We start from the raw sequence: 26,651 nt of genomic DNA, 5'->3' as shown, positions 1-26,651 counted from the left end.
GCTCCCTTTCTTCTTCTGCCCACGTGAGCCCCTAGGATTCTGTGCCCTCGGTTTCTTGGGCAGGGGAGGGAACGCCGCTTTGGGCGGAACACCACGCCTGCGTGGGCGCTCCGCAATGCTCGGGGTCTCTCCCTCCGGATCGGAATGGGGCCCCTCAGACTCTACTTCACTGCACTCGTCGTCCCCGTTAAACTTCTGGAGGAGCAAGGCCAGTAACTGCGCGATCTCCGGGTCTTTGCCCTTGCGCTTATGGCTCAGCCCCCTGGGTGCCATGGTACCTTCTTTGCACCGCTACCAACTACTCTGAGTCCCGCTACCCTTCTCCCTCGCCCCCACACCCACCCTGCCGCCAGGCGACGGCGCCGGAGCTCTGCTGCCCTTTCCCAAGGCCGCTGCAGGCGAACGCGGGCCCGCACCACGCTCTCCGCTCCCAACACCTCACCGGGCTGCAGCAGGAGGAGGCGTCAAACAAGCCCCGGACCCGCGCCCGCCCCCAGCCTCAGCTAACCCCGGCACCTCACCTGGCGACCCGGTCGGCGCTCTCTCCTCCGCTGCACGTCGAGGTTCGTCGGCACTCCGTCAATGTCCTCGGGGGTCAGACTATGGGGCGGGGAAGCTACTGGGCAACCTAAGTTTAACTTAAAGTTTCAAGATTAAAACTAGCTGACTAACGGACAGGGAGTGGCGATCAGGTCCGGCGCAGGCGGGGAAAGAGGCCGAGTTGACCGTGACCCAGACCTAAATAGGTCATGGCCTCTGCCCCACGCCCCCACCGGACGTGCGTCACGCGCCCCCTGACCCGGAAGTACTTCCCAGGATGGCTGCCCATAGGGCAGCCTCCTGGGCCTATGAACCAATGGCGGCGCGGTGTGGGCCGGGGGGCCGGGCCCTAAAGGCGGGCTCGTCTAGCCTCGCCCTTGGTATAAACGGTGTCCGTGACAAAACCCCTTTGACAGCACGTTTTTAATTGTTAAAATTGCTCTCTCCAATTTCCGCCCTCCTTGTAATAATTAACAGGAGGTGTGTGTGTTAATTGATCTTTTTAACTACTCCCTAGGAGGTTGCCCACCCACAACTCCTTTGTCCTGAAGAATACCCGCCTTGTAAGGACTACTTACCTACCTATACTACGGGTCGAAACGTTGACTACTCAACTACGACCAATCTCCCACCCCAAGCAGGACCTTAACGGCTGAAACGGAGTTTGGTTTTGTGCATCAATTATGTGTTGGACTCTTTAAGAGCTGTATGACGTGGCCCTTTGGCTAAAGGGACCACATGCATTAAGTTTCTAAATTGAAAATGATATTTGCCACTGAATGAATCTGACTATTCCTTAACCCCACCCTGTCCCTGACACTACCTTCACCTTCCCCCCCCCCCGTTGTGAATGTGGGCGCGTACGTTTATTATCAATTTGTTTTGTATATAATCAAATGTATGATGAACTTTAACGCAGTGAAAGGAAATCATGCAAATCTGAATAAAACTTTTTTGCATTGACTAGCCTTGCTCCCTGAATTAATTGTGCATTAAGATATAAGTTTACAGTACTGTGTTTTTTGTCTGGGACCCCTTCCCTTTGTACCCATAAAATATACCTGGCTGCAGGTGACAGTGTAAGGTGGCCACAGAATACCTGGCTGCAGGTGACCGAGTAAAGACCTTTTACCCACAGATAATGAAGGCGCTCGTTCACAATGACAGTGTCTGCACCGCCACCGCCGTCAGAGCAGAAAACGAGCTGCTGTCCTGGCTCTCAGCTGACAGCTCTGCCCAGATTATATGACAGAAATCCTTTTTGCAAGTAGGCCTTGTTCATACTTGTGTATTTAGTTACTTTAGCGTGGCCATAAAACCTTGTTGTACTGTATTCTTTTGCACAGTTCCCACAAGTGTTAACAAGGCGCAGAGGGTCAGCTGGGGGAGCTGCAGACGTCACTGTGCAGGGAAAGCAGGCTAAACCAGCCCAAACCGGCGGACCGCGAGGTGTCGGGGCGGCTAATGGCCTCGAGTCCCTTACAATGGAGAGGGGGGATCTGACGACACCTGGAGCGCCCTCCCCCCTGGGGTGGGTAATTGGGGCGCACGTGTGAAGGGGGCAGCCACACTCCTGGCGCAGTGGGAGGCGTGAGGGGCACGGTCCAGGCGTGGGAACGGGAGGTGCAGGCTCTGGGGGCAGGGTGGGAGCAGGGGCGGTGGGGGGGACAGCAAGGGTTGTATATAAGGGGAGCGCAGACCCCAGCTCACATTTTATATCGCCGCTGTGAGCTCGAACGATGCCGCCCGCCATGAAGCTGACTGACCAGATATGGGAGCCCCGAGGGGACAGAAAGGTAAAGCATGACAGACCTGGGCAGGGCAGGCATGTGCAGGGACTGAGCGCAACGTTCGGGGCCCTGTGTTTGCAGCATGTGTGGGGGCCCTGTGCTTGCAGCATGTGTGGGCCCCTGTGTTTGCAGCACGTGTGGGCCCCTGTGTTTGCAGCATGTGTGGGCCCCTGTGTTTGCAGCACGTGTGGGCCCCTGTGCTTGCAGCATGTGTGGGCCCCTGTGTTTGCAGCACGTGTGGGCCCCTGTGTTTGCAGCATGTGTGGGCCCCTGTGTTTGCAGCACGTGTGGGCCCCTGTGCTTGCAGCATGTGTGGGGCCCTGTGCTTGCAGGATATAGAAGGAGTCCGCATTAGCTCATATGTCTTGCTTAAGCGGGTAGTGGGGTGAATGTATTTAACTTGTTCTGAATATGGTGGTCTCTCTGACCATACCTCCACTTGGTCAGCTCTTTGTTTTTGCCTGGGACTCCTTGTTTATCGTTCTCTGCACATGTACCCTTTGCATTTCCTTGTGAAGACCTCCTCTCTTTTAGGCAAAGTCTCTTTAGCTTTTTTTTCCTCTCTATTGGTCTGTGTTTTGTATTCTCTTCTTGCTTTAACTCGTTTTCTCTATTTGGTTTCTCGTTCTTTCGCTGTCTATCCCCCTCGCCGTGCGGTTGCGCCGCGTCCCACTCCTGTCTCTTGATGGTTACCTCTCGGATTGATTGCTGCCCCCTCTCTTAAATTCTACCCTGTTGTCTCCTTCTGCGCCTTCTTCTCGGTCTGTCCCGCCAATCTCCCCCTTCCTTGTACATTGCCCCCTCTGCTTTCCTTCTTTCCTCTCATGTGTCTCTCTTTTCTCTGCGTAGCTGTTTTCCCCTCCCAGTCTCTCCATCTGGTTCTCAGCACGCGTCTCCGTCTCACTGTGCGCCTCTCCCTCCCGGTCGCTTTGCATCTCACACTCTCTCTATGGTTCTCGTTCCTCCTCATGCTCTCCGCGCGTCTCTCCCACTCTCACTGTCGACGCATCTCTCCTCTCGCTTCACCTTATGCCCCAGTTCATCTCACTCTTTCGTGCTTTCTCTGGCGCCCTCTCGTTCCCCAAGTCCCCGTCTCATCCCCTCAGTCTCCGTCTCATCCCCTCAGTCTCCGTCTCATCCCCTCAGTCTCCGTCTCATCCCCTCAGTCTCCGTCTCATCCCCTCAGTCTCCGTCTCGTCCTCTCTGTCTCCCTCTCATTCTCTCTGGTTCCCTGTCATTCTCTCACCTCGCTCGCTGTCCAACCCTCACTTTCTCTATCTCTGTCTCCCTCTTGTACTCTCTGTCTCCCTCTTGTACTCTCTGTCTCCTTCTTGTACTCGCGGTCTCCCTCTTGTACTCTCTGTCTCCCTCTTGTACTCTCGGTCTCCCTCTTATTCTCTCTGGTTCCCTATCGTCCCCTCTGTCTCCCTCTCATTCCCTCTGGTTCCCTGTCATTCTCTCACCTCGCTCGCTGTCCAACCCTCACTTTCTCTATCTCAGTCTCCCTCTCGTTATCTCAGTCTCCCTCTCGTTATCTCAGTCTCCCTCTCGTTATCTCAGTCTCCCTCTCGTTATCTCAGTCTCCCTCTCGTTATCTCAGTCTCCCTCTCGTTATCTCAGTCTCCCTCTCGTTATCTCAAGTCTCCCTCTCATACTCTCTCCCTCTTGTACTCTCGGTCTCCCTCTCGTACTCTCTATCTCCCTCTTGTACTCTCGGTCTCCCTCTTGTACTCTCGGTCTCCCTCTCATTCCCTCTGGTTCCCTGTCATTCTCTCACCTCGCTCGCTGTCCAACCCTCACTTTCTCAGTCTCCCTCTCGTTATCTCAGTCTCCCTCTCGTTATCTCAGTCTCCCTCTCGTTATCTCAGTCTCCCTCTCGTTATCCCAGTCTCCCTCTCGTTATCTCAGTCTCCCTCTCGTTATCTCAGTCTCTCTCTCGTTATCTCAGTCTCTCTCTCGTTATCTCAGTCTCTCTCTCGTTATCTCAGTCTCTCTCTCGTTATCTCAGTCTCTCTCTCGTTATCTCAGTCTCTCTCTCGTTATCTCAGTCTCCCTCTCGTTATCTCAGTCTCCCTCTCGTTATCTCAGTCTCCCTCTCGTTATCTCAGTCTCTCTCTCTCTCGTTATCTCAAGTCTCCCTCTCATACTCTCTCCCTCTTGTACTCTCGGTCTCCCTCTCGTACTCTCTATCTCCCTCTCGTACTCTCTATCTCCCTCTCATACTCTCTACCTCCCTCTTGTACTCTCGGTCTCCCTCTTGTACTCTCGGTCTCCCTCTTATTCTCTCTGGTTCCCTCTCATTCTCTCACCTCGCTCGCTGTCCAACCCTCACTTTCTTTTTTTCAGTCTCCCTCTTATTTCCTCTCCTCAGTTGCTGCCAAACCCTCCCTGTCTCTCATCCCTCTTTTCTCCTCACTTGTCTCCATCTTTCGCTCTCTGCGGTGTGCTTCGCTCTGCCCGCGCCCTGGTCAGGAGGTGGCCGCCGTCTCCGTCATTGCAGACCCATGCGCTCTAGGCGCTACTGTGCCCCATGCAGGTTGGCACGTGTGTGGGGGCGCTGTGGTGAAGCCTTGACTCCTCAAGGATTGTTGGTGAACTGACTATGCTAATCACCTTTTGTTCTCTCCCCCTCCATTGCACAGTTATTTATTGTTCATGCTGTATTCTTTATCCGTGGTTCAGCCTTCTAGGTAATGTAAGGCCCTTCTGTTTTTTTCTCAATGTGTATGTGAAGCGCTCTAATACCTACGGGTCTAGCTAGCGCTATACAAAACTTTAAAAAAAAAAGCCTGTCTCCGCGGACGCCCACCCGTGGAGTTGGCCAGTCACGGACCGGCTGGTGCGTTATGCCGCTGTCACCTGCCCAGGTGAAGGGGGGGGGGGGGGTCCCCGATAGCCTCGCGGGAGCGGCCTCGAGACCTCCCCGTGTGCTACCGAGGGTCGGGGAGGGGGTTAAACTGCACCGAGCGAATGGACGGGGCCAGGTGGGAAGGGCTGAGGGTGGCACTCCAGACATTCCTCCTACCTGAGGCAGGCAGCGAGGCCCTAAAAAACAATATCGTGTGCTAAGTGTTATTCACGCAGTTCCGCAGAGCCGACGGGGCACGTGGCCTGATTGGAGGCCTTCCGTGGTCCCGAAGTCTTGGGTAGACCCACGCAGCCCCCCAACTCTGACAAGTGGCCGATAGGGATGCTACTTAGAGGGGGGAGGGGGCGATTACACCCGTCCACAGTCTCGGGTGGAAGTTTACACCCTTCCACGGTCTCTGGTGGGTGTTTACGCCCTTTCACATTCTCGGGTGGGGATGTACACCCTTCCACGGTTTCAGGTGGGGGTTTACACCCTTCAACGGTCTCAGATGGGAGTTTAGTCTCAGATGGGGGGTTACACCCTTTAACGGTCTCAGGTGGGGGTTTACACCCTTCCACGGTCTCAGGTGGGGGTTTGCACCCATCCCACGGTCTCGAGTTCCAGAGTCTTAGGCGGGAGCTTGCATCCGTCCACGGCCTCGGGTCGCGTTGGTTATACAAACTTTTTTTAAAGTTATTTTCTGGTCTTTCCATTTGTTCTTGGCCTTAATTTATGTCCTATCAATGACCTGTCGGCAGAATAAAGCCAGAGTCGAGTTCCACCTTTATGCCCATGTTTACCCTGACTCTCCATTCATGGAGCGCCTGGAGTAACAATGTCTTGGAAATTTAAAGTGCCTAGAAGCGAGTGGGGTCCGACAGTAAGATTTTAGGATACAGAGAATACGTCAGGTTGTCTGGTCAGGTATCTGCGTAGAATCTTAGATGGATGTCTTGATAAGTATATATGGTGCAGCTGTGCAGACCTTTGGCCTTTCACCTTTCACCATGGTGCTATGCCGAAGCTGGTCTCACGATGGCAGTATTTCTCCACCGCCCTCCTTTTCTCCTCTGTGATATTAACCTTTCAAGCACTTTCTCCCAGCTATTGAAGCACATCCAGGAGAAGAGGAGAAGAGAGCGCATCAACTATAGCCTGGAGGTGCTAAGGACCCTGCTCATGGAGGCCACTGAGGACCAGGTGAGGCTGAGGCTGAAGCTCGACCCTCCTCTCCCTCTGACTTCAAATTACACATACACCGTGCCCCCCCATCCGCCGCAGGTAGCTGTTTATCACCCCCTCTCCCCCCGGAGGACAATTTCTGGCTGGAGGTGCTCCCTTTGCACATTTTTCCTCCACCATTATCCCATCTCACTTAAGTCCCACACCAAACCCTCCACCCTGCCACACACACACACCACAACTGGATGAGACAAACAGTCCACCCAGCTCGGATCCTGCTCCCTAAACCCCAAATCCCAACTACAACATCTGCACACCACACTGACCAGAAGCCACACACTCATCTTCACTCCAAGGCACAGCCCACGGCAAAACCTTGCCCATTACCGAGGGTCTGTTTAGTCTGAAACCCCCTTCTCATCTCCTCAAACCACCCACACCACACGCCACCCCCTCTGCTCTCCTCCCAGGAGACCCGCATCAGACTGAAGGTGCAGCCTTCTCTCACTCCAGACCCGTGGCACTCTCTCCCTTCTTAAAGCATCAGGACTGAATGAGGCTAATGCTCCACCCTCCTGACACTACAGACCCACCACACAGTCCTCTTCTTACCCACTAAGGACGAATGAGGCTAATGCTCCACCCTCCTGACACTACAGACCCACCACACAGTCCTCTTCTTACCCACTAAGGACGAATGAAGCTAGTGCTCCACCCTTCTCTCACTACAGACCCCAACACAGTCCTCTTCTTCTTACCCACGGGGACTGAATGAGGCTAGTGCTCCACTCTCCCCTCTCACTATAGACCCCCACACAGTCCTCTTCTTCTTACCCACGGGGACTGAATGAGGCTAGTGCTCCACTCTCCCCTCTCACTATAGACCCCCACACAGTCATTTTCTTACCCACTGAGGACTGAATAAGGCTATTGGTCCACCCTCCTCTCTCACCACAGACCCACCACACAGTCCTCCTCTTACCCACCGGGGACTAAATGAGGCTAGTGCCCCCTTCCCTTCTCACTCAAGACGCTATATACAGAGGGCGCAACACAACCTTCTCTTTTTCTCATCCACAGAGGTTCAGGAGCCCCAAGGCCGAAAAGGCAGAAATTCTGAAAACTACTGTGGATTTCCTAAAGCTGCAGCCCCTTCCCGGTGAGAAGTGCTTGATTTCACTGTTTTGTGTTAATATGTGAACAAACATTGGGTCTAAGTGCTGAAGTGTAACCAGAAGAGTGCGAGCAACTGTGGGACTAAACAGGGCTCGAAATAAGCAGCCTAGGCTCGTGCACCAGACCTCCATGGCTGTTTTAACAAATTAGCATTGGCCTACTGGTGATAATGCAGTATTTAGTAAGATTTGCACACAGGAAGCAATCGGCAACATATATATCTGACCTAGTAAAGATCTAACCCAGAGGGGCCGTGCAGATGTGGAGAGGCAAGAAACAGGCTGATCATATTAAATATGCAGGTTGGATGGTTTTAGTCAAGGGGTGAGGAGATTGGTTGTGTTCGGGCAGTGGGTGGGTAGTGTGGATTGTGATAGGATGGAATTGGGCAGCTTGGATTGATCCAGCCAAAGAAGGCTTTAGGTGTGGTGTTAAAGCAAGGAGAGGGCAGATACATTTGATGGTTGATGCAACACTTGAGTGGATGGGTTGAGACAGGAATGTGCAGACTGGATGAGGTGAGGGAAGATCTGGGCAGAGTGGTGGGCTTAGCTCAGAGTGACTGATTGAATGGGTCGAGGGAAGGGATGGTAGGTTATGTTATGTTGTGATGTTATTTTGTTATGTTATATGTTGTTATGTTATGATATTCTGATATTATTTTATGTTTTGTTATTTGTTCTATGTTGCTATGTTATGATATTCTCATGTTATTTTATGTATTGTTATTTGTAATATGTTGGTATGTTATGATATTCTGAGATTATTTTATGTTTTGTTATTTGTTCTATGTTGGTATGTTATGATATTCTCATGTTATTTTATGTATTGTTATTTGTTATATGTTGGTATGTTATGATATTCTGAGATTATATGTTTTGTTATTTGTTCTATGTTGGTATGTTATGATATTCTCATGTTACTTTATGTATTGTTATTTGTTATATGTTGGTATGTTATGATATTCTCATGTTATGTTATGTTCATTTGTATAACACACTAATCACCCGAGAGGGTATCCAGGCGAGGGCAGCTGTGTGGGTGGATTGAAGCTGGGGACCTTGTTTTCTAAAGTTTGCCCTAGAGGTCCCATCATGCACCATGATAGCCATCAACAAGTGAGCCTTTTAAATAATTTGATGTTATCTTGTGCATGGTGTTGCTTCTTGCGAGCACATTTGTCACTTTGTCATTGAGGGTCTAGGAACGGGTTCAGCCTATTGGTTGCCTACAAGGAGTTGGCAGATTGGGTGGATCAGTGCAAGCGCTGGGTCGGTTGGAAGCTTGATGCAGAGCACTAACTGGCTGGATGTGCGGAGGCAAAAATGATCAGACTGAACATGGTTTAATGGTCCATCTGCCACACAAATGTGAGCTTCTATTATATCAAAATGGCAAAGAAGCAGCACAGGGCCAGCATCTCCCAGAATGGGCCAGACGGGTCCGCGTCTCCCTTCCAATGTCCTTGTTCGCTGCCACTTAACCTGTGGGCCAGTCCTTCTTATTTGCAAAGGTATAAAAGCAGACAAAATGAGTTGTTCCCCCCCCCCCCCCCCCCTCCAAAGACACCAGGTTCCTTGGATAACCGATAATCCCCTGGAACTCCATTAGTTTACTGTATTTAACTGCAGTCATTCATACCAGATGAGTACCAAGATGTAGAAGTATAATTTACAGTTAATTATGTTCAAATACTACCTTCTTTTATCATATTTTTCAGACCCATATTAATAAGTAACTCCACTGCATTCCATTTATTAAGCATTGGGTTTTCTATAATATATCCTCTTGTGCTCATTATAGTGGGTTTTTTCCTGCACTGGTGTACCCCCATCCTAGAGTATGCATGCTGCTCTTCTTGCGGCACAGGATTTCATTGGAGTAAATTGCTGTTGGAATAAATTATCTTGCCAAATTCTCTCTCTCTCGCTCTCCCTTTCCCTTTCTCTCTCTCGCTCTCCCTTTCTCTCTCTCTCTCTCTCTCTCTCTCTCTCTCTGTCTCTCTCTCTCTCTCTCTCTCTCTCTCTCTCTCTCTCTCTCTCTCTCTATATATATATATATATATATATATATATATATATATATATACATATATATATATATATATATATATATATATATATATATATATATATATATATACATATATATATATATATATATATATATATATATATATATATATATATATATATATACACACACACACCACCAGCAGAAAATAAATAACTACACAACCCCTGCAACCATGGGATTATTGTTCTTATTTGGCATCTTTTCATTTCTGTGACATAGTTACAGGCCCCGTGCAGGGTGGGTGTAATCGGATAGCCCCCTTCCTAGTAGGCCTTGTTCTGATTGGTTATAGTTTAGTTCAGCACACTCACTGAAATGTTTTATTGTCCATCGTTTACACTTTTAAAACTGCGTGACGCCCAGAACTGGTACAGGGGAAGCTCTTAGCCGCACCCTCTCTCTCTCTGCACATCTCGCCCTTTTCTAACACCGGTCAGGTTAATTTATGGAGCCTAAAACTTGTTTTGTGTTAAGTTAAGATAATGCTATAGGATTTAATGTTACCATTATTACATGCACGCATTCTGTACAATAAATTGTGGTGAAATAATTGACAACAATTACAAAGCGGTTTGCAGTAATATGACTACGACCATTGAATTATAACTGTACACTCCGGGACAGTACTGCGTTCTATAAAAGTTCCAATTGATTATAGAAAAGTTTAAATATGCAAATGCTGATAATTCTAAGCAGTCAGGATACACAAGGAAAGGAAAGGAATGGATAATTCACCATAACAGGATCCTACGGAATTCATTTAATTCCATATTTATTCGAACACCCACTGCACCTAAAGCATGCTCGTTTCCCCAGGATGGCAGTAAGCTGTCCCCCTTCCTCAGGCTCCCATTGCAAACCAGCCCCTTTCTGCTCAGGGCTGTGACGGACAAGGTTCTGGCAAACAGATGTGAGGCTGTTGACAGGCAGGGACATTTGAAAGATTTTTGGGTCCCTGGGCCAAAGATATTTTGGGAGCCCCTGTTTGGAACAGATATGAATTTATGATCCAGTTTCAGCTCTTTAATGCCTTTTTGGCCAGCTCACTGACAGCGCACAGGCACACTAGTCCTAATTCTAAATGTGTTTATATCTAATATTCAAAGATAGTGATGTGTGTTTTCAGTATTCTAACACTGCAGCAGCTCACTAATATTACTGAAAATAATCTCTGTGATGCCCTCCCATGTCTGATATGTGGGATTCACTTTTGTTCTAAAACATTTTTTTTATGGGTGTCGTAATAAACAAAAACTCAACATTTCTGTGCAAAATGTCTGCAATAGACTCTCACACATCACCTACATTAAAAAGAAATTAAAGGAGAACAGCATTGAAAACAATCTGTATAGAAAGAATTCAAGCTAATCAGGACAAGACTCTGCAGAACAGAGATGGCTCTAAGAGGGGGCCCCCAGAAAGGCTGGGCCAGAGCCCACTTTGAAAAACATATCTGTTGGGAGGGAAGTACTCACGAGCATTTTATGCAATAATTTCTGTAGACAAGAATGAGTGGGGGCTGGGAGAGGACTTTCGAATACTGCACAAAATAATAGTCTCTTCTGATGTCATCTGATATTACCTTCACTAAAGCAAGACATGTTGCAACCTTTGTGGGCTGCATGGTTGTACTTACAACAGTAACAGTGATGTATGCTCGATCCAGTGGTGCAAGGTACCACACCCGCCCCCATTCTAGTATCCTAAGTGGGGGTTCTGCTTAAACACTATCGGATGTTTAAGGGCCCCTTCTATCTGCAGGATTGCTAAGTGCTCATAAAAACACTGTTAGGTCATACCTCTCAGAGCGCGGTGAGCCTTGGGCTGGTATACACAGTGAGGGAAACAGATTGAAATAATTAGAATAGGGAATAACTCCGAGAGGGAGAAACCGATAAAACAGCTGGAGAGAGAAAGGTAAGAAAAAATCCAAGACTGGAGAAAAACCTGGGTAGATACAAAGGAGAAATAAAGATGAGAAGAGGAGGGAAGATTGACAGGAAGGAAGGAAACATCAAAGGAAAAAAGGAAAACACAAGGTCGGATGAAGGATGGAAGAATGAATGAATGAATGGAAGGGAGAAAGGATTGGTGGAAGAGTGAAAGGATAGAGGTGAAGGATGGAAGAATGGATCGAGAAGACAAGATGGATGGGTGAAAGGACAGATGGATGGCAACTTGAAATTTGTTAATGGGTAAAAGGATGAATGTATAAATGGATGGATACAAGTATGGTTGGCTGGTGGAAGGATGAATAGATGGGTCAATCGGATGGAAGAAGGATGTGGTTCTAAAGAGTGTTGGGTTTGCTCGCTTCACATGCTTGTTGTAATATTTCAAGTTCTGTTTTTTTCCAGCTACGCTCTTGGTTAGATCTTTGGTGTGAAACACCCAGATGCAGTGTTCTTTTTTTAATGTGTGTGCCTTCAATGATTCGTTGTGGGTTTGCTCGAGGAAACTCTTCATAATTAAGTTATTTTGTTCCATCTGTGGAATTTTCCCTCTGTTGTGAAGTATACCATGTTGTGTTTTGTGTAACACCCTCGTCCCCTCTACAGTTCAACAACTTGACATGCCTTCATGTAGCAAGGCGGACATGCTTCTATGCTTGGGATGACGAACAGCACAGCATCAACTCAATGTGCCTACACCCACGTCTGTCATCAGGCACTGTCGCAAAAATGGGATATATGGGGTTGTGGGGTGTTCAGTATGTGAGGGATGGGGAGGCTGAGGTGTGGGATTGTGCAATGATTATATGGGAGGTCTTGGAATTTGGATGTGAGGGTGTGGGATGCTGTAGAATGGGATCTTAAGGTTGTGGTATGGGAGCCGCAGGGTATGTTTTATTTTGCTAGCCAGCAGATGCACCTGTTGACTATTCCACCCATGGGACATGCAGTGAGGAGACAATACTAACTCTTGTAATTCAATCTCCCTCAGATGACAAGCTGAAAGAAGAGCGGAAGCTGCAGAGGTACCAGAGTGGCTACCAGGAGTGCCTACTCCACGCCACGCAGTTTCTCAAGGATAATCCCAAGCTGTGTGCTGAAAAGAGGTCCTATCTGATGGAGAGGCTAGAGAAAATCCCACAGACACCTCACGACCCAAGGACCGAGAAGGACAAGACTGGAAGCAGCCCAGCCCCTTCCACCCCCACGCAGACATTTAAGAGGATAGCAAGGGGACACTTTGCCCAGAGGGGCATGCTGCAAGCCAGCCCTCCTCAAGGCACATCCCGGACGCTGCAGAATTCACACATGTCCAGTCCTCAGGGTGAATCAGCCGACTGCCAGGGTCCCACCACATCAAGTCCTCAGGGTGAGACCACTCGCTGCCGGAACAGCAGCCCCCCCAGTCACACAGGGCCTGAGACCCCAAAACGCCCAGAAAGGGAGGCAAGGTGTAAAAGGAAAATTCAGCAAAGTGCATCACCGCCCGAGCACCCTGCCAGCACGCCCCCATCTAGCACAACCAGTGTCTGGAGACCCTGGCCTTGAATAATGCCCCTTTTGGACATTTCCATAACGCTGTAAATTTGCTTGTAAATTGTCTGCCTGTTTGTCTTGTTTGTGAGATGAATCTTCTGAACAGCAGTGGAAATATTCCATGTTTTAATGGGATGTTAGTGTTGTTTGCTAACGTATTGATTAATTATCAGTATATCTTGCGCACCTCCCCTTCGGTGTTTTCTGTCTATCCTTTTCTACACTTGAACGTCCCCTGTCAGTTTCTCTTCCCGACAGTTCCAACAGTTTTCTCTTCCCAACAGTTTCTGCCCTTTTATTCCTGTAGTTCTTACTCTCTTTCTCTCTGTTCCTTATAGTGTTCCCTCTTTGTCCTTCTCTTGCCTGTAGAGCCTTCTGTCAGTCTCTTTTCTAAGCACCTTCTCCTTTCTGAACATTCTTTAATGCAGTTTCTCCTTTCTGTCCATTCTTTTCCTGTCTGTCCCTCTCCTTCCTGTAGTTCCTCCTTTCTGTTCCTCTCTTACTTACAGTTTTTCTTGCCTGACCCCCTCTTTCCTACTGTTCTTTCTTACCAATTCTCTCTTCCCATGAGTTTCTCCATTTGGTCCTTTTCCCAGCAGTTTCAATTTTCTGAACATTCTTACATGTAGTTTATTCCCTTTGAAATTCTTCAATGCATTTTTTTTCCTTTCTGTCCATTCTTCTCCTGTCTGTCCCTCTCATTCCTGCAGTTTCTACTTTTTGTTTCTCTCTTACTTGTAGTACTCTTCCCAGTAGTTTCTTCCTTCTGTCCTTTTCACAGCAGTTTCTCTTTTCTGAACATTTATCCCAGCTACTTCTCTTATGTCCCTTTTTTATCTTCAGTTTCTCCTTTGGGTCCCTCATCCCTCCTGTGCCTCTTCCCTACCTATGCCCCCCTCCCCAACATTTCTGCTCCATCTCTTACCCACAGTGTCTCCTTTCTGTCCACCTCTATTTCTCAGTTTCACCCTATGCTCTCCTCTTCATTTGTCCTCTTTACCTTACAGCCCTCCTCTAGTTTCCCTCCTTTCCCCTAAAGTTTTCCCTCTCACATATGTACTTTTCAGTTATCTCTGTAGATCAATCCAATTGTATCACCCTGATTACTTCTTCTCTCTCACACTTTCTAACTTTGTTATGATTTGGAGTCCCACTTCCCCCAACTTTCTCTTACTATTTCCATCTTACCTTCTCTCTCAGCGCCCCCCTCACTCTACATCTCTGTCACACCCACATCACCCCCTCACGCTTCCTGTGCAGTACTAGAGTATTTCCTGTGTTGTTGTCAGCTCTCGGGCATCAAGTGAAGAAGATTGATAAATGGACTGAAGACCTCGAAGCACGTTCTGGGAGTTCGGATGTTGTACCACGTGCAGTTCATTCATCTGAGTTTCTGTTTTGTGAAGGCGTTCGGTCTATCCCACAAAGAAAATGCTGACCGATGAAGCCTATAGTTTGAAAGAGCTTGTCACTTCCAAGCTGTCATCCAAAGCTGTCACCCAGACAGTGAGGGACATGGCGGCACTGATTATGACAGAAGGCCCCGTGGAAGACTGATTATTGCCAGAAGAGACTTGTGGGCGTGGCGTGGGGGGGGGGTCCTGTTAAAATCGGTCAGCGCTGTGTATCTTCTGTGAAGAAAGCTTACATTCCTGAATGCTATCTTTAAATGCGATTCATATCATGAATGCCTTGTATCGCTGCCAAAATAAATCTTTTTAAAATGTTTTGTGTATGAGAGGTTTATTTCCACCAGGCATGGAGGAAATGGCTGTAGAGCTGGGACATTATCGCGAAAATTGAATTTTTTGGGCATGAAAACTATTGGGTGCTCAATGAACCCAATGATGTTATTTCTGGTGCTAGAAATGTATAGCTGTTTTGTTCTACTTGTCTGCATTGTTTAGAAGAAAATAACAGGAAAATGGGTTAGTCTGTTTTAAAAAAAAATCTGCATGTCTTCTGGCTTTATTTCCATGTTGTGGATTTTAATTTTGGATCTTACTGCGTTCCCCTGGTTCTGCTTTTGAATATCCTTTATTTGGTCACACCCGGTGGGGCCCGATGATGAAGCAAGTCACCGACCAGGTCGGTGAGTGAGGGCTTTCCTAACAAACCTATTGGGCTTTGTTGTTTCCTTGTGCTCTGTGCCCTTTTTCCACCTGAACCAGAACAGGAACACTCTTTTGTTGTTGTTACATATTATAATTTGGGGACTAAGAGTGTTCACGACTCTCCCTCTCTCTCTTATTGTTTGTAAATATCCTTTATTTGCCCCTACTTCGAAAGAGACCTCTGAGTTCCCTTTGGTATCTGTAGAGATCATGCCACAGATCAAACTGAGATCAGCGTAGTATTGTCAAAGAAAGGACAACGTCCCTTTGTGAAGCCTTAGGGAATATGGAACACGTTAATATAAACAAATCACAAAACTCTATAACAGAATCAAAAATGGCAGCAACATATAGGAGACATTCACGTGATCCTAAAATATAGTTGTCACCTTCCTTTGAACTACAGTTTCACCTCATTACTCCTAAAAAGCATATCCTGCAGGTGTTGAGATGACATGCAAAAGTACAAAAGGTCTGGCCTAGGGGTAGGAAGAATTCCTTAGGTTTGGGGCTGTACCTCGTGGTGCCTCAGCCATGTTTCTCCCTTCTCCAATCATGTAATGCAGCAACAGACTCTGAATTTCAATATTCCAGGACCCCGTTTATTCGATGTTATCATAATGGAATCGTCTATTGATGCTCTTTTAGTGCAGTCTGTTTCTCCTTATAAAATATATTTCCTGTCAATCACAACCAATATACAGACAGGAAAAGAACAATTAGAAAAAAAACTCATCTTTCTTAGGAATAAATAACAAAAGGATATATGCTGCTAAATGTATAGCTAAACACGGAGGATAAAACCTGTTTTATAACATTAACTAAAATATTGATAGTTGCAGCAGATCAAAGTCTTGAGAACAAAATTATCTGAGTCTGAATATGGATACAACACATTTAACAACCTAAAAATGACAAGCGAAAAATAAATATTGCAAATACCATAGGTCTCTCCTTTAATATCTAATCATAGATTAGATATTAAAGTTCGCTGACAAGTTTAAAAGCAATGCGTCGACCTTGTTGAAATGCCAAATAACTTTTCCCAGTGGCCTCCAACATCTATGCACTTGTAGGCATCCAGGTTGAAATGTCATTGTTGTACTTTAAACCATGCCAAATTCGCCACATGTGCATTCCCACCCTTCAGGTAGTGGTGTTTACTGTAAAGTCTAAAAACAGTAATCCATGTGTTTGTCACAGATTTATTTGTTGTTCCTGGTAATGGCAAAGCCCATTTCAAGGTTGCCACTGCTAGCAGTGCCTGCAAAACTTACACCTTAGTTCATGCAGCACTAAGGGCTAAGTGGAGATGTCCGAGGAGGGGCCCAGGGCCTTGCAAAACTGAAAAAAGATATGAAAAAATAAAGTACATATTGCCCCGCCAGCCTATGGCACATAAAGTGGCTTCCATTTTGGCTTTTATGCACATCTTGAATTAGCAAAAGTTCAGTGACTCGCAAAGATGGGAGCCAATGGCTGTAGTGAGTTGACCCATTGCCACAAGTTCTATGCTGTGCTAGGTAGATGCAAAGCGTGAAATACATTTCGACTTGTCTTTACTACCCCTAGCACCCGTTGGATGTGTAACAACCACTTAGCAAATGATACGATTATTCATGACATACATAAAATCAACAACTTCTTTGAAGAAATCTATATTGCAGCCTGGAAAAAAGACTGAGCAATCACCTGATTAATAATTAAAGTAAACAAAGACATAAAAGCAATGCTAAAAATGAATGCACCCGATTCTATATAAATTGCTATACAAGTTTCATGTCAAAGTCCTTATGGAATCCTAAAACAGGAAATGGTTGGCCTTTTTCTCTGGGTAAAGCGGGAACGCTACCTGTGTCTTGAGGAAATCCTCTTTTCGCTCCAAGGTTCACTATCTAAAGGCTTCTGTAATTGCAAAAAGTTTTAGGGCTACCCTTTAAGTCCACTTTGGGACTCTGAAAGAACCAAAAGGTTAGCAGCACGCAATTGAAAATCTGTAGGTTGGGCACGTGGGTGAACACTAATAGTAAAAGATAGGCAGTGTTAACAGTCTTAAGGCTTTTAGGGTCCTGGGCAAGAAATATTTTTTTGGGGGGGTCCTAATCAGAACAACTTTGAATTTTATTACCCATTTATTGCTGATTGAAGTCTCATGACACACCAAATAATATGGAATTAAAGGCTGGGATAGAGAAGTAGACGTATGTACGAAGGAGCAAAAATTTTTTTTTCCAGGGGCCTCTTAGAAAGCGTGTTCTCGGGCAATTGCCCATGCCTTAATACCTACTGGCATATTAAATACTTCTCATGCTCGCTGCCCACCCTTGTGACATTACAGGTAAAAAGAAGCAAATGTAAACCTCTTTTTTTCCATTTGGAAACCCTTACGGGACAGAATTGCACAGTCCATACTAGCAAGCGAACAACAGTAGGTTGCTGTTTCCTCTTTGCCACACTACAGGTTACGTGGTCAACTGCAGACCAGTGGTTAAAGTCCAATGACGAAACGCCTTTATGTGTGTATATTATGTATTTTAAAACAAAACAAAAAAAGTGGTCTGATGAGCCAGCTAAAGTGGTTTCAAAGGTCAGAACGAAAAAGAGAGATTGTGTCCCATGAAATCTAGTGATACAATAATCCATTGGTACCAAATCACTTCATATTTGCCCAAGAAATCCAATATTTTGAAACATACCCTTTAACCGTAGGACAGGAGAGACATCCCTGCCATCCAGCTCTATTCAAGGCATGACAGTAGATGCCCATTCCCTTGGGATCTATCTCAAAGTAAAGCTAGGCCCTAATAAACCACATTTCCATATCATAGCTAGATTCACTACCCGCTAGAATGCAATATAGTAATCTAAAAAAAAGGTGTTCAGGCAAGTCTGTTTCAGAGGCCACTGCAGTATGGCTTTGAGGGGTCTGTGCACTCCGTCACTTTGGGGTCTAAGAGGTCAACAACAGAGTGCAGGGGTCTATATCTATGCTGTGTCATATTCTGATCCCCTAATAGGCGTGGCTCAATCCTCTTGCAGAGTTGAAGAGCATGGGTATCTTATATTCTAATAACATGCGTGGGCAGTAGCAGTTACTATTGCTGTGAGCTGGCTAGTCATTTCACACGGTGGCCAACACTGAGGATAGACTAAAAGTCAGGGACTGGTGGTGAAAGTTCACCTCCTCCTGGTTCATCAATAGCCAATATTACTCAAGGCCCTTATTAACCCCTTCGACGCTGATAACGAGCTGGGCTCGTCATGAGGTAGCCTCCTGCTACGCTGATGACGAGCCCAGCTCGTCACGTAACATGCGAATGAGTAAATCTCAGCGTACGGGCGGAATTCCGCCCACACGCATGCGGTTAAGGGGCTGTGCTCAGGTGAACCCGGAAGATCTCAGAGAATCTTAGTCAATGGAACAGAGGTGCAAGACAATGAAACATAATGCAGCAACCATGTGAATGATACCTTTGATAGCTTGTGTCAATGGTTTCTGACCCTCCGTTCTGCACTGTTACATTTGATGTGCTTAAACCCAACGTTGCTGCCGAGTTCCCAGCTGAATTTTTACACATTCCTTAATCCAGAAGCTCTCCCCCACAGTAACAAAGGAGCTACTCAAGTCTAGTCAAAGCAGAGGTTTTAAAATGCTGTTGGGACTGTGTGTCAGAATACTAAGTTTTACTGTTTTCTACCATAATATCATAGCAGAAATAAAAATATCATAAATATCGAGAAGTTGAAGATATATAGGCAAGTATGAGTTTACTAGAAATTTCAGCTGTTCATATGTTTGCTACAAAATTATTAATTGGTATTAAAGACTCGATAATCTGGTGCCATACACAAGGGAGTAGCCAGAAAATCTAAAAAATCCCCCACTTTCAACCAAACCTCTAATGGCACAAAGCAAACTAAGCAAGTCATTGCGACTCTCCCTAGAAGATCCTGCGTGTCTTTCATCCAAGCATCTATCCATTCAGCCTTTCATTCACCCGCTGATATCCACCATTCACCTTTACATTCTGCCATCCATTCATTCATTCATCCATCCATCCATCCATCATTGTCTATCACCATTCCGTCTATCTGTCTACCCATCCATATCTAAAACTATCCATCTATCTTCAAACGTATTCATTCATCCACCCTTTCACTCAGTCATCCATCTTTTCACTTATCCATCCCCTTTCATTCACTCATCCATTCTCCTTTCATTCACTCATCCGTTCACTTATCCATCCCCTTTCATTTATCCAATCATGCATCCATCCTTTCATTCCAACCATCCTTTCTCCCTTTCACTCACTCATCCATCCATCCATGATTTCACACAGCCAATAATTCTTTCACACTACATGCACCCTTGGGTCCATCCATGTATCCACTAAGTCATCCTTCCTTCTACCCTTTCACTCACTCATCCATCCTTCCTTTCGCTCGCTCATCCATCCACTCTTTCACTCGTCCGTCCATCTGTTCACACATCCATTAATCCACCCTTTAATCCAGCCACTCATCCTAATGGGTTGAATGTTGAAGAAGAGATATATGCATTCCTTCAAATTTTGCTGAAATTTGAAAATGAATTCCCTGTCAAAGGTGCTCGATTTTTTTCATAAACCATCAAACATATTTAAGAGGACTCATTTGTTATGTAGTAAGTAAGAAGGCAACACCCTCGTTGAATGATAAATACCCAACAAACTTAAAAAAACACATGTTGGTCATAGTGATCACATAATGCATTTATGCAGATATCAGTATGTTGATTACACAACCTCTGTAACTTTACCAAGCCTCAGTTATTTCAGTTTTATTCATCGTAGGCTGTTTTGGTATTGTATGATTTATTATGACTTGAGACTTTTTTTTCCTAAAGCAGCATTTATGCAGTAAAGGATTAAATCAAACTATATCATGAATAACTAAGGTTGTATGTGTACTCTAAACACCTGAATGATTTCTGCAACTCGATGTATTTAAACATAGGACGCATTAATGTAATGGAGATAAAAAAAGAAATCATGTGGTAATTCAGTGATCAAATTTTGATTTATGAGCAGCTTGAATATGATTTGACAATATTTTTGTTATACTTTTTAAATCATTAATAATGTTTGGTTTTCAAGCTTAGTCAAAGCATCTTGGATAAGCTATCCGATGAGAAGAGTCTTTCTTTTGGTTACTGACACGTGGGTGTATTTAAAAGGCACTGAATGGCTGCGCATTGTGAGCAAGGTCACTGTGTTGACAAACGCGTTATTGCACAGTGGTACAATAAACAATCTGAAAAATGAAGAATTGTGGAGTCTGTGCCTGGTCCATTTGAATATAGTGAGCATGGGAGGTTATCAATATATATATTTGCCAAGCCACACTTTACTTTCCTGCCCCTTGAATTCGGCTTTTGCGGATGGGGATGTGAACCAGATGAAGTAAATCCAATAGTCGACGCCACTTATGAGCTTAACATATCAAGAACTCTAGTTGCTTTTAGAATGTTGGCCCACTGTTCTGCAGCCCAAAGTGACTGACTATTGGATGTGTTAACACAAATAAATACTACAGGCAAACAGCCTACATTTAGAATCTATAATTTCTTCAAACAACCAAATGTGACGCAATTATATACATTTATCAACATCATTTTACATGTAGTGACTCCAAAATAATTGCAATAATGATTTGAGGTGCAGTATATTTAAGGGAAAAGTGTCTCCTACTAATGTGGGTCACATACTGGCAGGTATTTTGCACATATTTAATAGTGTTGTTTCACTAATTTCAAGATGGCATTTATAATGCAACTCAAATCATAATTGCAATGGTTTTGGAGTCATTACATGTAAAATGTTGATGATAAATGCCCCTGAAATGCGTTTCGGCCACCAGGCCTTGATCATGTGGCCAAAATGTGTTGCAGGAGCTGTTGGTTTTCCAATAAAACAGCACTTTTGATTCCTCTTTTTGTGTGGTTTCCATGTCGGCTACTGCACCCGTTGTCACTCGACACCCCCGTCAGAAAGGAAGGACAGTAGCAGTTTTTTGTTTGTATTTTGAGATAGATAGATAGATAGATAGACAGATAGATAGACAGATATATAGACAGATAGATAGACAGACAGACAGACAGACAGACAGACAGACAGACAGACAGACAGACAGACAGACAGATAGATAGATAGATAGATAGATAGATAGATAGATAGATAGATAGATAGATAGATAGATAGATAAATAGTGCCATTGTTATTTGCACTCTGCTTCCTTCAATAACAGCATGGGGCTTTGGGTGAGTCCGTTTCAGTCACTGGCTCTCTTACCCTGTTAGTGATAGCATTTGTCTGAACCTGAAAATTACCAGTCATTTCATGTTCATTTTTTACCATTCATATGCCCCCTTTTATTTCCTTCATTCTTCTTGTTTTATTGTCATTTTTAGACACCCTACAGCTGCCCAGACCGCGGTAATAGGCAGCTGGCTTACCACTCATTTCTTCTGCAGTTCCGTGCACCTAAAACAGGCAACCATCATAGAATATTAGTGTTTACAATGTTTAATTGTTTTGCCTTTCCAAGATGGCCAACATGTTGGTATTAAACGTTGCAGCTACGATGGAACGTTAAAACAATGGTACACTATGTACAGTGCAAAATGGCCACCGCTGCCTTGTTTAATTGTATTAGTTTCTGCAAGCATATGCAGACCATGTTCAAAAAGTGTTCCTTTTTTTATTACTTGTAGTCTTTTAATTTACCTTCCATACCTTGCTCAGTTTGTGTCTGTTTTTATTATGGTTGTGCAAGTGGGAGAATTCAAAAGTGAGTCCGTGGGTCGATGAATTGTTTTCAAGGGTTAGTGAGAAAGTGCATGCATGCTGACTTCCTGAGAGCCTAAACGCACCACCTACCAGGCTGGCTGTGTACTCCCATGACAGGCATTGATGTTCCAGACAGAAGAACATTTAGAAAAATCCCCTAAAGCCAGTATTTTTACACTTCTCAGTACATAATTTAATCAGTAAATGTAAGGAGAAAACAATTTCAAATGTGTTCTACAGCTGCCCCTACGAGCTCTGACTTTTTATTAAGGTAAATAAAGAAAGAAAGGCCAAATTGAAAACAACCCCCCTCCCCCCCAAAAAAAATGCATTGAAAGTTCTATTAACGAATCCTGCCCGTGACTTTACAGAATATAATAAAAAGGAGAGCTGATAAAGACGGCTGGTATTTTTCTCTAGGAAAGGTGGCAAACCAGCTTAAGAAGGAATTTCCTTTATGAGCAAAATTTGAGAGGGGATTTAATTTACAAACCAGACCTATTGTCATTGACAATGCATATATTTATGGTGTCCACTTGGAAGAAAAAAAATCTGATTCCCCTTTCCCCTCCTCCCCCATTGGACTGGGCCTTCTGGCTTCTTGCACAGCCTGCAGGGGAGAGGGTATCAGCGTGGACACGGGGAGGAATAACACTTGGGGTCTCTGAGGGCGGGGTTGTGCAAGCAAGGACTTTATTCGAGTAGAACCCTTTGAAGTGCAATGAGTCTGCTCGTGGCTTGTGAAGTACCTGCGAAGGCTTTTGTCCCCGCCCCAGCTCCTTTACAAGCCTACCGAGGTGTGACAGGGAGACTTTCCCAGGCCTGGGTGAGGGCAGGAGCCTGGGAAGGCCTCACACCTCCACCACGGCCGCTTAGGTGGTGGCAGCCGGCTGCGTCAAACTGGAAGGTGCTCCAGCGCCCTGAGGCCTTTATTATCAGAGCTGCGCCGCTTTATTGTTCAGAGCTGCAAAACCATAAATAAAACAGTGATGTCATAACAAAATGGGGAAACATGCTCACAGGATAGCAAGACCAGTCTTCTCAGGACAAGCAGCCCCTTGCATAAAATATTTTTCGGCACCTAAAATACTGACATTCTGTTTTCTCATATGTATTATTTAAAATCTTATTTACCGAGCGAAAGCTGAAATATGGTGGTGGGTTGATGGCCAGTGGATCAATTCTTCATAGACGAATGGAACGTGGACTTTACTATGCGGGCACCAGCATACTGGAAGGAAGCACCGTAATTGTACTCGCCACAGGGAGCGGGTATTTACTGGGTGTGATAACACTACTGCATCCCAACTTCCAGATCTCCAAATGGACGTGATTGTGGGAGTTCTGCATGAAGCTGCTGGTTCTGAGCCGCAACACTTTCAACGAGTTTTATTTTCTCCACATAATTATACCAGGGTTTACCCACAGTGTGTGTAGGGGACGGGTGTTATATAGCATTAATACCCTATAAATTGTAATCCCGATTCGGGCGCAGTCACCCGTTTGAGCTGGAAGGAAGAGCACTGGTCCATTTGTAAAGGGGACCAGGGTCTGATTTTAAGTCAGTGGTGCTTCTCAATTTAAGGAAATACATGCATTCCATGTAAACAATTGCAAGTGATGAAAAACATTTCATCTGAGAACAGGGAGCTGCGGGAGCAGGAAGGTCAGGAAATGAAGTCACTATGAGGGACCGTACATGGGCTTATTTTATACCAGTCCACCCACCAAGGCTTCACCCGTCCTTGAACCCCCCCCCCCCATCCCCTTGTGAGTTAGGAGATTACCCCGGAATGATAGAGACAAGCTAACATTCTTGCATTAGAGAACATAGTGATTGTCTGGCCATATTTATTACAATTCATAAACACGACTGTAAAAACATTTCACAACATTCTTCAATATTATTTACAATATGTACAGCACTAAATGGAATTTCCTAACGACTCTCGACCACCCCCGGCACCTATGGCATCCACTGTTCCAATTGTCTCAGGGGCCATGACCCCCCTTCCCCAACTAGATGCACATCATAGGATAAACTCACCTGCTCCTTCAAGATAGAGGAAGCGTGGTCCTGTATGCAATCTGGACCCACAAAATAACCATGCCAGAGCCAACACAAAAAAGGATCCCCCCGGCACCCAATGGGAGATGGGTCTGGGCAACCGGGCCACACCTTGGTCCCCTAGCACAGTTACTATCAATAACATCCCCAGGGCAATGTAATGGAGTACCGTGGGAGGCTATGGACAATCGATGTAGCAGGTGATCCCAGCCCTTCTCTGTATACCGCGGTACCCCTCCCTTGGTTTAAGCCAAAGGCTTCCAATTCCATCTTGAATTCTCCTGCCCTTCTGTTCCTGATGCCAAGGTTGTCCACCTGCTTTCTGTCCAAACATGACTCCTTTCCTCCCCAGCCCCCACCCCCCACCAAGAGGCTAGCTACAGGGATGGGTGGTTGGGAAAAGAGTCCAATTCTTGCAAGTATGAATGAAGGAAGATAAGCAAGATCCCATGGGGTAGGCGCGTTGGCGGTCGTCGGCATTCGTCAGGGGCAGCCAGGCGAAAACCGGGTAGCGTAAGCAGGGCTGTGCCTCTATTTTGAATCTACCTGGCTGTCCTTGCCACCCACCCAGGCGACTCCATCACTGTCCTGCCAGCCAATGGCTGGTGTTGCGGGAGTCCCATTAAAATGCCAAAACACAGCAGCTGCTGTTGGCTGCCGCCTTAAGCCGTTCCGATTCAGCTCGCACCTGTCTTTGGGGCCCGTCATCCTGGAGTTGCCCCTAGTCCATTTTTTCTTTAGTAAAAGTAAATCCTGTATATGGAAAAAAAATGCATGTGGGCAGTGGCACCGAATCTACTAAGGAAATCTGGGTAAATGGAGTTGTATTGTATTAAATGGTAATTGCATTTATATTAGAAGTGGGGATTTGTGCAGGGGGCATCAACTGCCCAAGAGTTTTTTCTTTCCAAAAGTGCAGTGTTGCTTTTAACTGTCTCCCATTAACATTCATACTCTGCAAGTTTTGGTTTTGCCCATTATATGCGTCTTTTCCCAAATAATTTTCCAAATGCTGTTGGCTTTGCTGACACATTTAAAGGCAGAGAAAGGTCCTGTCCTCTATCTTAACACCCGTGGCCCGTTCCATGTCATGAAGCCACCCAGGGGACATTGGCTTGGCCTGTCGCTCCCCCTAGGGCCCTTCATCATGAGATAATCATCCACCACAAACCATCATGTAGGATAAAAGGTCATTTTATTAGGACAGATTTGTAGTTGGATTAATTCAAATACAAATGCAACCTAGTAGCAACATAGTATCAACCTCACTAATACATCAACTTCCTGCAAACCCCTCCCCCTTTAACAAATCCCTATGGTGTACAAACCATTCCCCAACTAAGTCTCTATACCCTGAACCCCATTCTTTCTTCTTTCATTAACCCTTCCCCTTGCATTCTCCAGTCTGTCTCCAGTTTGTCTCTCTCTCACCCTACCAAGTGTCCCTGAGTGAAGCCTCCATGCCCTGCTCCAAAGCCATGGATGGCATCCTCCCCAATTGATCCCACTTCCCCTGGCTCTCCATCCCCTCCAAACTACCACCATCCAGGAAAATCCAAAGGTGTTTTTCCTCCTCTCCCAAGAACAAATGCTGCGGGCCGCTTCATTCATAGACTCATTTTCACCACACCTTTTCGTTCCACAGCTTCTCCACGATATCCTTCAATTACATTGTGTAATAGGACCCGGACCCCCCAGGTAGTTCCCGGCCCTGTCCCATCAGAACCCACAAATCAAGACTTGACGACCAGACCTGTGGGTATAAAGAGGCCATGTTTATTACAAACCATCATATATAAACATGACAATATATAATCAATAAGATTCAAATTTCATACAACATAGATTTATCAACTTTGATTACTGAACAATATTTTTATTTATGTTGATCATAACTTCATATTCATCAGAAATTACAGAACTTAATTATCAACAAAGAATGTTCTCTATCGCTCCAGCACTAAGTGGCCTTCTGGCTTGCGCCCCCCAACTGAGAACCTTGCAAGGCGCATGTAACCCACCTGCGTCATTGAGAGGTGAGCCACTGCCATCTGGTCCTTGTCCGCCACCCAAGGGGTTCACCCCTCCACCACCAGGCTGCCCATCAGGGCTCATAGGGAATGACAAGGGGCTGCTGTCCCATGCCCTAGTTTGTAAACTAGTTTAAGAAACAAGGGTACCCCATAAAGCGAACCTGGGGTTGTAACGTATTATAGGGAAAACAATGGTTCGGGTTGGCCTACAAGGTCCTGAACAGAAAGTTCTAATCTAATAGTGAATCAGTCTAAGTGTTTGTAAACTGGCGCCCTTGCTCCCGGCCGGTGTCTCCATTCTCTCTGGGGTGAGCTTACCGTATCTCCCCTTCAGTGCTGGCCTCTGTAGTATGCAGGAGGACTCCCCATAACAATGTACAGCCATTTATGTGGCCTCCTTAGTGCCACTCTAAATTCAACTTCCAACACCTTTCCAATTTCTACCTCTAGGGATGGGTGAGTGGGAGATTCATGAAGTCCACTGCACACGGGGTCGGAGCTGTAAG

At 45.7% G+C, this 26,651-nt stretch overlaps 1 protein-coding gene across 1 annotated transcript; it reads left to right on the top strand.

The window, feature by feature from the left end:
* Nucleotides 1-2,279: 2,279 nt before the first annotated feature.
* Nucleotides 2,280-13,115, top strand: LOC144798581 (transcription factor HES-5-like). Its single transcript, XM_078669534.1, has 4 exons — nucleotides 2,280-2,336; nucleotides 6,286-6,381; nucleotides 7,444-7,522; nucleotides 12,559-13,115. Exons 1-4 carry the CDS (start codon nucleotides 2,280-2,282, stop codon nucleotides 13,113-13,115), a joined length of 789 nt encoding a protein of 262 aa, XP_078525660.1.
* Nucleotides 13,116-26,651: the final 13,536 nt, after the last annotated feature.

This window comes from Lissotriton helveticus, chromosome 12 (assembly GCF_964261635.1).
Source record: "Lissotriton helveticus chromosome 12, aLisHel1.1, whole genome shotgun sequence".
NCBI classification, from domain to species: domain Eukaryota; kingdom Metazoa; phylum Chordata; class Amphibia; order Caudata; family Salamandridae; genus Lissotriton; species Lissotriton helveticus.
Note: the sequence above shows the minus strand (reverse complement) of the source record. Positions and strands in the feature narration are given on the sequence as shown.